The sequence below is a fragment of the Colletotrichum abscissum genome (assembly GCF_030869225.1).
Source record: "Colletotrichum abscissum strain IMI 504890 chromosome Unknown Scaffold_8.1, whole genome shotgun sequence".
In the NCBI taxonomy this organism is placed as follows: Eukaryota; Fungi; Ascomycota; class Sordariomycetes; order Glomerellales; family Glomerellaceae; genus Colletotrichum; species Colletotrichum abscissum.
Window position 1 is genome coordinate 1,231,108 of NW_026850525.1, and position 11,104 is coordinate 1,242,211.

Below are 11,104 nucleotides of genomic sequence, written 5' to 3' on the forward strand. Positions count from 1 at the left end.
TGGCCCGATGGAGCATCTCTGCCCGAAACTCGTGGGTTTTTGTTGGCGGCAACAAAACCTATGCAGTGTGAAGATGCTGCTGCTTCATAGCTGCAGGTTCGAGAAAAAAAACCCTCGCAGCTGAAAAGGTGTGGATAAACGTCAAATAACTATAAACTAGTTCTCTAGACTCGGCCGAGTCGGTCCTAGTTCACATCATTCATGGAATGGAGGCAATTCTGCCCCAGACCAAGAGGAAGGGAATTCCCTTGCAAATCAGGAAACCCGAGCGGGATGCGAGCGTGGGAGGCTAACGTACTTCGTAGACCCGCGCGGAATGGCCGACAAAGCTGGATTATCAGATGTAAAAAAAAGTTATCTGATCGACCAGGGGGGGTGGTCTGTAATATTAAAGTCCCCGCTGCCGTTGTGGGGGGAGAAGGGGACTCGGCGGCGGCTCGAGGGATTTCAGGAACCAACATAAACGTGTGATCCGGCTTAGCTTCTTGGTTTAAAATCTGTTTGGACAATATTCATCTCTCCTTCTTCCTTCGTTGACGGGAAAGTGGTTGGTGTTAAAGGTAGGAGTTCTATTCTCCTCATCGGCATGATGATGTGAATCTTGCGTTCGAGGAAGAATGATTCCCGTCTCAAGTCAGATGTCTTCTACCGGATTATCTGTTGTCATTCATGATACGACGCAACTTTGCCATATCACCCACGCAAGACTACAACAACTCTCATCATTATATCCCGCTCGTCACAGGCCCCCTGGTCCAGAGAAGGTAGTGTAACAGAATTTCAATACATGTACTAAAGCACCCATCTCTACCTCCTCTTGTCAATCAGCTTCCCCTCAAACCAAGCCGCAAACTTGACAGCATTGGCATCCAAATACCTCTGCGCAAAGTCAGCCACGCACACCACGCCAGGCATAAAGAAACACGTCGCCAACAGCACCCCAAACGTAAACTGCCCGCTCGTCTCCGCCCCCGTCAGCCCCGTGAAGAAGCGCACGAGGTGCCACCCGTACAGCCACAGCAGCGACCCGTGGACGAGGTACAGCGCGTACGAGATGCGGCCAAAGTACTGAATCACCCGGTTCGTGAAGAGCGGCTGCAGGAACGGCGACCGGTCCACCGACAAGACGAGCCAGGCGGACGCGAGCGGGATCCAGAGGTACTCGCCCTCGCCGTAGCGCTCCGGCGTGATGGCGGCGAGCGTCTTGTACCCCGGCGAGAGGCCCGCCGTGCCGGTGCCCTTTGGGTACGAGAGGAGCCAGAGCGCGCCGAGGAAGGAGAGGGTGCCGAGCATCTTTTTGGTTACGCTGTAGGTTGGTGACGATGTGAGGGAGAAGCTCAGCCGGGCGAAGCGGCCATGCGGTCCCGGGGTTGCTGCTGCTGCCACGTACGGCAGGGTGTTATTGGCTATGGCAGGCTGCCAGTAGAAGTGCAGGTTGGCGCAGAGGAGCCCTGCGAGGAAGAGGAAGTACTGCCAGTAGTTGAAGTAGAGGGTGTACGCCACGAGGAAGAGGTTCATGCCGAGCCTAACCCGGGTGCGTAACCTCGAAAAGGCGACGTGAGCGAGGAAGATGACCAGAGAACAGTCAAACTCGATCGGGATCGTCCAGAGCGTAGGCTCGTACGGGTACCCCTCTCCCCTCCGCAAGTTCCTCCCGAACGGATCCGACAGCCCGATGAGGTTCATCGCCCAGTCCCACAGCTGGTCGTAAGCACGATCGAACCGCGGCGGCCGCAGCGCCGGCACGGCCACGCCCGACGTCGGGATCTCGAACCATCCGAAATACGAAATCCACGCAATCACAAACGTCGTCATCGCGGGCGGCAGAAACAGGCGAATGTGCCGCCGAAAGGCCGACGAGGCGGCCGCGGTCGCGAACTCGGCCGTCTTGTGCTGGCCGAGGAGCTTCAGGGGCTTGTAGCTCAGCGCGAACCCCGAGATGACGAAGAAGACGCAGACGGACCAGAAGCCGGAGATGACGAGGCGGATGATGGGCAGCTGGATGAACATGGGGTCGTCGTCGCTCATGAAGCCGCGGTGGATGTTCATGTTGGCTGTGACGAGGGACCAGTGGTGGCAGACGACGAAGAAGGCGGCTACACCACGGAGACCATCTGCGGTTGGGGCGGGTTTCTTGTTAGCTCTTGTCCTTTGAGACTGGAAGGCGAATTGAAGCAGAACTTACCGAGCCATGCTGTAGGATGAAGCGGCTTCTGGACGGCATTCGGATCCGAGGCCTTGAGGAAGCTTGGAATCAAGGCACGGAAGATGTTTCTGGGGTACCGGAGCCACACAGGCAGCTGCCGTGCTCGAGGATGTGTCCGAGGAACAACGACACCAAAGTCGTCGTCGTGATCCACCAGCGGGATCTCCTCCTCTGCTTCATAGGCCTCCTTGCCCGGGGTGTCGAGGTCCAATGGGCCAATCCCCTCGCCGTCGTATGAGTTTGGCAAGTGCCTCAAGTGACACTCGGCCTGCGATGCCATGGCGTCAGTCCCAATATTTCCAGGCATGGCTTATGTCGTCCTCAGTCCTGCCAAGAATGTGAAGCCTCCGCGGGATTGTTCTCCTCTTGGATCGACAGGAGAAGAGAGAGAGAAAGGGGAGCGGAAAACCGATAGCAGCATGCCGCACAAGCATGAGCGGACCGGCACCACGTATTAAACCATACCGAAAGGCCGGTGATTCATCGTGCCGCCATCTCTTCCCCGTTCCCAAGCCCTCAACGTTGTTTTCTGAATATCGATCTGAAAACGATCAGCCGGGCAAGGCTAGCGGGTTCCGCCAAGATCGTCGCCGTCTAGGGCGAATCCGACGTCAATGAGGTCGTTCGTGAGGACGCATTACGGATAGGATCGAAAGCCACGGCGTGGGAAGTGAGACAATTCGGCCAAGAAACTCGCTCCTCGTGCCGGGAATTATGTGCAGACGTCTCGGATATTGGCTTGGCTTTGGTGTCACCCGAGAGGCGGCGTAAGCTCCGTTTGCATCTATTCCAATGTATTTCGTCAACATAGAATGGCGCGGCTGACGACTACTTACTTGTGCATGAGAAGAAGACATACATCAGCGTATCTCCTTCGTGCAAGGTTGACTTATTCCATCGTGCGCGGCTCGGACCTCGACGAACACAAGCATTCCACGTCCACTTGCTCCCCGTCGCATTCATTGCCTCATGTTACACAAAACCAACTCTTTGTGATGGTAATTGGTAAAAGGCATTCATGTCAATGGTTTAAAAATGCAAAAATGATAACTGTGAGATTCGAACTCACGCCTCTTGCGAGACCAGAATACTCATCCGTTGAACGAATGAAGCTTAGTAAGCTTGAGTCTGGCGCCTTAGACCGCTCGGCCAAGTTACCTTGTTGAACTTTGCGGTCAATTAATGCTAGATCAAGGGCGCGCAACATTACACCCCGCTTTCGCCAATGCTGCCCGCCTCGATGTCAACTCCAAACACACCAGACTTACAAAGATAACACATAATCAGCGTGGATTTCACCAAGATATCACGATGCTATTTTGTTTGTCAGTTCGCCCTGAGTCGCACGCTAGAAGCCAGTTGACGAATGACGCATTCGAATTTATGAAAAGGGTGTTTGCGATTCATTCTGACCGTCCGTCTGGTCCTCATATCACGTCTGCTTCCCTCCATGTCAGGAGATGCCACCGCGGCGAATTGTCTCTCCACTCGGTTGTACTTACGACATTTTCTGAACTTGACGCGCGCTCTGGGGAGGGGATTGCGCCTGTGCGTAATTGCTCTTCGGTAGTGTATTCCATATGAGCGAATCAAGAGACCGATTAAGTAGACTGCCACCCAATCGTATATCTCATCCTTGCGCAACGCCTCCGATGGCCCATTCCTTCCATAAGCTCGATCTCAATTCTGAGACTTCATTGGTCATGTCCCCGGCTGTAGAGTGAATAGCCAACTCATTGAGGAATGGAGATAGGGGCCTCGGTACTTCAAAGGCCAACCCCCCGGAAGAGCGCCGAATGGACTGGCATGAAGAGATAGTCACAGAAGCAGTAATATACTCCAATTTCCTTGCCAATTGAACCTTTTGTCTATTTTCTTCATAGAAAGCCACCCATTGTTTTTACTTCCAAAGCCCAAGAGCGAGAACTTTCTCTCCATCAACCCCCCAAATCGACCTGGCTTTAACAAACGCCGTTGCCTGCCCTTTCTCTCCTCCAGAAGATCCGGCCGGAGCCGCAGCAGAAACCGCACACTTTGGCACATTGAGATACACCAAATACGGTTGATCTCCTCCTTCACCAGCATCTCCAACAGACTCCCGATACGCCCTCCTCATCCACTCTTCCACCTCATCAAAGGACTTCGGCGCACGTGTAGCAGGGCCATTGACAGCAAGCCACGCGACTGTAGAATGCACCAACGTCCCCGACACGATAACGTGGCAAACACGTCTGTAGAAAGGAACATCAGCCGAAGGCGCCTGGTCCGCTGACCGGTACTCGACAGACGACGAGGGCGCCTTTGCAAGGCCGAGGTGGGCGTGCCACTCGACGCCGGCCTGGCGAGGCAGCTCCTCGACCTCGACGGAGAAAAAAGGCGGAACGGAATCCTCGGCCTCTCCGTCGTCTCCGTCGGTCGTCACAACGGCCGACCAATCCGGTAGCTTCTGCGCCGCCGCGGCGTCCTCGCCGAGAGACATGTACGCCGGGTTAAACTTGCGATCCCACAGATCGGGTCCGCCACTTCCATCGCCGTCTCCGTCCTCGTCCTCGTCGCGCTTGTGAACGGCCTTCCACGCGGCCGCGGCAAGTTGGCCTTGCCGTCTCATGTCTGCCTCCTCTGGTGTGCGCGGGAAATATGCTACCGCGCTGGTCCAGAGCTGCACTTTCATCTCGGTGGCGATGCGCCAGAGGTGCTGCAGAGATAGAGTGATTTGCATCTCCAGGTTGCCCTGCTTTTCCGTGGGCAAGATCATGCTGGCCGGGACGAGCGGAATCTGGCCCGCAATCGTTACTGTTCTGATACCGGCGTGTGTCGTATCTTGACCGCCGGTCCTCAGGGGTACATCGATAGCCTGGCTATAGGGGCCGATGTTGGCTGGCGCCCAGTACGATCTCGACTGCACATGAAGTCCATTCCGTTCACGAGGCTCCAGCGCAGGCTTTATTGTCAGATGAACGTTGATGGCACTTCCGGCCTGTAGTTCGCCACAAGAAATCGTTACTCTGGACGGAGGGTTAGGGTGCTGGAAGAGTTTACTGTAGATCTTGTTGATGGCTGGAAAATCCGACATGGACTGCAAGACGATGATGGTATTGGTGATGGCCGTCGTCGGCAGCGGCGGAGTGTGGTCAGCAAGAAGCTTCTGAATCTGCTGTACTATCTCCTCGGTCTGCTGCTCGACAGAGGAGCCCTGGCCCGATACCGCTTGAGCAGCAAAGGACCAGTGGATATCGTCCGAAGGAGTTCTCGGCAGAACCGGTGTTTTGCCATTACTTTGCGTGAAGCCATCAACGGATAATGATGAGTCCGTTATTGACACCTGGCTATCCCGAGCCGCGGGCAATGACTCTAGGATAGACTGAAACCGGGGATCCAAGGCATTGGGAACCCGGGGCGGAGAGCAGCTTTCTCCCGTGCCCGCGTCAAGGGTTTGCTTTTCTCGGACACTCGCCCCCTGAAAGCTCAACCACGACGTCCCGCCGCCCTCCCTCACGGTCCGTCTGCCGGACTCCGGCACCTCGATGGCCTTTTTGAACAGCCCGGGCGGGCCGTCCAACACGAGCGTCTCGAACTCGCCCCCCTCGCCAATGACGGCGCCCTCGGCGGCGCCAAAGCGTCTGAGAGCACGCTTCACGCGCGACGCGCCCGCGATGCTGCTCACCTTCTCCCACAAGAAGTCGTCATCAAGCCCCGCGCTCGCGACCTTGATGATCCTCGCGTCGAGACCGGCGGCCGCCATGTCGTGGAGCAGCTGGGCATCCTCGACGGCGCCCGGAACCACCGGGGGCAGCACGGGATACTTCCACAGGTACGCCAGCGGCGTGAGGCCCAGGCGTAGCGCGACGGATTCCACGCGCGTCCGCTGGTACGTGGACAGGATGGCTCCCGCACAGAGAGCGTTGGCCTCTGGGTGGTTCGCCATGACGGTACGGAGGAGGGGCACCATGCTTTCCGTCTCATCCGCGTCGACTTCTGGGCCCGCTTCGCCGCCACCGTCGCCGTCAGCACCACCTGACGGCACGGCATGGGAGTCGTAGTCTCTGCCCTCATACTTGGCACCGCCGTAGATGGGCTGGCGATAGAGCGGCAAGCCGGTGGCGTCTGCGTATAGGGGTATGACCTGGTGGCCGACGGTCTGGTACATGAAACTATTCAGGTCGGCTTCATCGTCGGCCCCTTTACCAGCCTCCTCCTCCACGACCTTCTCTTCCTTTCCCGTAGACTGATCTGACAGCTGAACATCCTTTACGTGATCCCTCGTGGGCTTGTAAATGATGGTTGCTGGGGCCGAGCGCGTGGCGTCGGAGCCGGCGCTGACGGAGGCGGAGGGGAAGAGATTAGCGAGTGCCACGAGTCGGTGCCCGTTCCTCTGACAGTGCAAGGCGGAGAAGAAACTGTCCTTGCCGCCCGAGATCAGGGCGATGACATTGAGCTGTTCGGATGACATGGCAGGCAGGCAGACTTCAGCCTGGCGTCCGACGTTATGCAGGCGGACGGCAGGACTGGGGGGACTCGGGTGAGTACGTCTGTCCGTGTGTCTTTACGGATATGTGTGTGCCTTGTGCCCGTGATCCGTGCTGTGCAGCGTGTGATTTCTGTACAGGCCCTCGCGTTGGCGTATGCGTCCGGGCGTAAAGTGTGGAAAGCCTTTGTGCACAGAGTCAATGGTCCGAGATTGATGGGCTTGTCTGGGTCTCCGCGCACCACGGAGGTATGGCGGGATGGGGACTGACAGATTCGTCTAGACCTCAAGGGGACCCTTGAATGACTAGGAGCTCCGTCTTCGGGACGTCGCGGCGTCGCGAGGCCGGGACTGCGGATGGAGGTTGATGAGTGTTGAAGTGGTTTGAGCCTTTGACGTGGTACAAGACGGAGTCAGTGAGGAACCCGGTACGACGTTTGGATTTCTGACCATGGAGGGGAAGGAGGGGAACGTTCACGGAAAAAAAGAAAAAAAAAACGGGCCCACTGACCGTAAGTTCGAAATGGAGCCCAATACGGAAAGCAGGAGGAAACGGTTCAACTTACAACGAAAAGGTCAAGAATAATCTATTGTACCTGCATTATTCACAACCTCACAGCAATTGCAGCTTCTCCGCTAGTATAATGCCCCCATCCTACGTGAGGAATGGAAGTCGCAATTCCTTCTATTGCATGGATTGATGATGTGGGTAGTGGTCAGCCGTCAAGATGCTCCCCGGCTCTTATCGAATCATTCCCTAGTAACGGTATCCGTACGCATAAGATACCTTATAGAAGGCAAGACAAGCTTGACAAGGTGAAGTGAGGTGAGGTACTCCGTACCCGCCAAAACGGCACGGCAGCTGGATGCAATAGAAGCTATGGAGACCCTGCCCTCCAGTCGTTCCTTGCAGCGATTTCCTTCCATCGAGATCCGACTGGCCGGCCTCGACTCCTTCTTTGCCCATCAGTGGATGCTGTCCCGGGGGCCCTTGGGGGGAAGGGGAGGGGGCAACATACGGTACAGTACCACATTACAAACACGACTGTTGCATGATAGAAAGCCGTTACGACGACTGACTGGAGCATATCCATTCTCATACCCTTCGCTAGCCCTGGGCTGTCTCTGGTCTGGGTTACGTTCGGCGCATGGGTGGTTGGGACATGGTAAACAAAGGTGGTAATTTGATATTCGTTAGTCGGGGGCCCCGGTCAGTTCCGCGCCGCTGGGGACTCGGGACTGGTGGACAACGGGTGGGGTCTTTTTTCGGGGGTGGCCTGGAGGAAAATTCCAAAACCTGGCCGTCCTCCCGGGGGCCCGGCCGTCTCGAACGCCTCGGTTCCCAGGATGAGGGAATCCCTTCAGCTTTGTCAAACTCCGCCGGTCCTGTTAGTGTTAGGGGACCTGGTCTGGCTTTGATTCCTCGAAGCCTTGAAGGAGAGGGGCTTTGGGGTCGCGGGCGGCGACGGGCCTTGTAGATTAGCGGGACTGCCGTTCTATGCCTGTGCCTGAGGTATCCCCCTTCGACCTCTCTCTTTCTCTCTCTCTCCACATCCGTAGAGTCTCATTCTCCCCTCAGGCTCACACTCAGTCTCCAGTCTCCCGAGTTCCCCCCTCCACCTCGTGCGAGTCGAGAGGTGCCCCTCTGAAGATAACCCTCGCTCGGGCGGGCCGCCCCAAGATTGCGCTGGAGTTGTCACTGGAGTTCGCTTCATGCCTCATGGGCTGATACCCTCCAAGGCCCCTCCAGTCAACCTTACACCGCCGGCACCCTCGTCCCTGAACTTCCATGTGGAATTCTAGAAAAGCTCGACTCGCGAGCGAACTCGCTTAAGACCCAAAAAAAAAAAAGATTGAGAGTGAGGGGGGAAAGAGGCAATGGGACGGGTTTGCGGGTTCCAATGGAACATGTACATTGAAACTGGGGCTACCGGCACAACGACGTTGGATTACCCGGAATGCCCGCCTTGTCCCTACGGCAGCATGGCTACCTATCAAGTTGCTTGCGCCAAAAGAGTCCAGCCCTTGGATGAACGGTGATGGGCCAGCTTTCATTTCGTTGAGGTATCATCCACCACGGGGGAACTGTCAAAGACGAGTTAGCACTTTTGTTGCGAAGTCACCTGTCCACGTTGAATTCCACCAAGAGTCCGTGATCATCATCGCCATCATGTCCATCAGATGGCCCTTCTGTGTCATAATCACACCAGCAGAAGAGATACGAATAGTTCACTGCTAGCCTACGAGCACGGTTCAAGCACCATCCCCCATCAAGCAAAACCTACCCGTCAAACCTTCGTGGCAAGAGAAGAGATAATTGTCCGAGACGCGACGACTATCCGCAAGACCCTGTTGACTAAGCCCGGTCAATCAATCTCAAGTGCAACTTCTTGCCAGCCTAATCACATCCACTTGCCCCCGCCAGTCCATCAGGTAAACCTGACAGAGCTTGAAGCCTTGACCAGCGCAATATGGATCTTGGACGGTATCAGAATTTTCACCCAGAATCGCCATAGTTCAGAGGATGAGAATGAGATGAGGAGACGAGCCCATCTGGGAGGGATTGCTCGAGCTCAGACCCCATCCCTCACGAAGCGGTGAGAAGAAGCAATCACCAGTCCTGCAACTCTCGTCACACCTCGCTCCAAACTAAACCGTCGCTTTGCCATCTTTTTTAATTTACTGTTCCATCGCGCGGGGGGGGGACCAGTAAGATGAACAAGAGCCAATAGTCACCACCAACACGGATTTGCTATTTCACATCCGTGCCCCCCCATCCCATGTAAATGTGAAGTTTGCTCAAACTGCTCCGTGCACCTTGCGAGAGCCAAGGCACCTAGCAGGAAGATCCAATATCGAATTTCATCGATTCGAACCACAGACAGGGCCTGAACTTCCTAAACTTCCTGAAGGATGCAGCGAAAAACGGAGCTAGTGGGTGGCTTGGCTACCAGTCTGCGGTAAAGCGCAAGATTGACTTTCTGCTCTTCCCGCATCGTTCGTCAGGTACACGAGCCACGTTGCATGGCCCCCAAAAAGACACGACCCTCGATATTAATACCAAAAAGTCAACTGAACCAACAGGTGAACTTTACGCTTTCTAACGAGCCGGGCACCCGGGCAGGCGAGCAAAGCAGGTACATATTACGGATAGGCATCCGTCGATAGGCAGGGCAAAGCCCGGGGGGAAAGCTTGTACGGAGTAGTAAATGGTTTGTATTGATCCATTGTGTGACGGTGGTGGTAGTGGTCGGTCCAGGATTTGACTCGATGTTGGGCAAGCAATATCCGCGTCGAACCAAAAAAAAAAAAAACCGAACGAAAAGTCCAATAGCAATATCCCACTCCCGCCGCCCGGCCCCCAATCCTCTCGTATCGGTGCAGGGCAAGCCTGACAGCAGTCTTTGGCAGCTCGTCACTGCGACTCGTGAGTGTGTAGTGTGTATACGACCATGCAATGCATCATTGCTGACAGAACAGGCTGACGTACCTCTCCTACGACTCGCGCCTCTCTTACACAGTAGTCAGTGGCACGGTAAAATCAAATTGTTCAACCACCGATAGCTTTTCCTTGGTGCCGTTCCATCGAACCAGAATAAAGAAGAAGCTTCGATCATCCTCCCGCCGGATAGAATTGCCTCGGTTCTAAAAAGGATCAACCCACCTTACCGTCCGACACCACATCACATCACCCCGCCATGCGAAGAAGAAAGTGAGTGAATGTGACAGACCTGTAGAAATAGAGCAAACCTTCGTAATCCGAAATATATCTGCCGTCAATGGTACGATTGTGGTGAGGCATGCTGTGTGTACTCGGCTAGGCTTTTTTTCACTTACCTACCTCGGCACTTACACCTGTAATGTGACTTGTTCATCACGTCTATCGCGCCCTCCATAGTTCCTCTCCGACTCGGATAGTAGAGCTACAGACCATATCACGGAGTATCGTTTAAACATAGCCTTCAGAGTCCCGACTAGCGAAACGACATGCGGACGGTCTTACCGAACCCGCCGGGAATCGCCCATGTCAAATGTCCACCCAGAGAATGGCAAATAGTGTGGGAGAGAACTTGGCGAAGAGAATAAAAATAAAAAGTGGGAAAAATGAGACCGTTACAGCCGGACCTCAGTCCGCGACCGAAAATGGGGAATGGGGAACGGAGCCCGGCCTGTCGAACAAACAGAGAAAGACGCGCGACCTACCTATGCGTACAGCCTACCCAGTCAGTTCCGCGGCAGGCCGACAAGTGTGATGACTCAAAAAAAACCCCAACGCGCGCCTTACTCACTCCCAGAGCCTAGGCGTGCTAGGCAGGTTCCCAAGTTCCCAAAGGAAAAAAAAGATAGTGAGACCAACACCCGTGGCGGCGTGACCCAACAAAGAGAAGAAGAAACCAAAAAAAACGTCACTTCAAATGCCGTCCGCCGTTGAA

At 55.3% G+C, this 11,104-nt stretch overlaps 2 protein-coding genes across 2 annotated transcripts; both read right to left on the bottom strand.

Annotated features, from left to right (window-relative positions):
* Positions 1-807: 807 nt before the first annotated feature.
* CABS01_04408 (acyltransferase) lies at positions 808-2,513 on the bottom strand (the record flags this gene model as incomplete). Its single annotated transcript, XM_060537779.1, has 2 exons — positions 808-2,114; positions 2,186-2,513. The coding sequence occupies 2 exons, from the start codon at positions 2,511-2,513 to the stop codon at positions 808-810; spliced, it is 1,635 nt and encodes a 544-aa protein (XP_060390624.1).
* Positions 2,514-4,106: 1,593 nt separating this feature from the next.
* Positions 4,107-6,656, bottom strand: CABS01_04409 (uncharacterized protein; the record flags this gene model as incomplete). Its single annotated transcript, XM_060537780.1, has 1 exon — positions 4,107-6,656. One exon carries the CDS (start codon positions 6,654-6,656, stop codon positions 4,107-4,109), a length of 2,550 nt encoding a protein of 849 aa, XP_060390625.1.
* Positions 6,657-11,104: the final 4,448 nt, after the last annotated feature.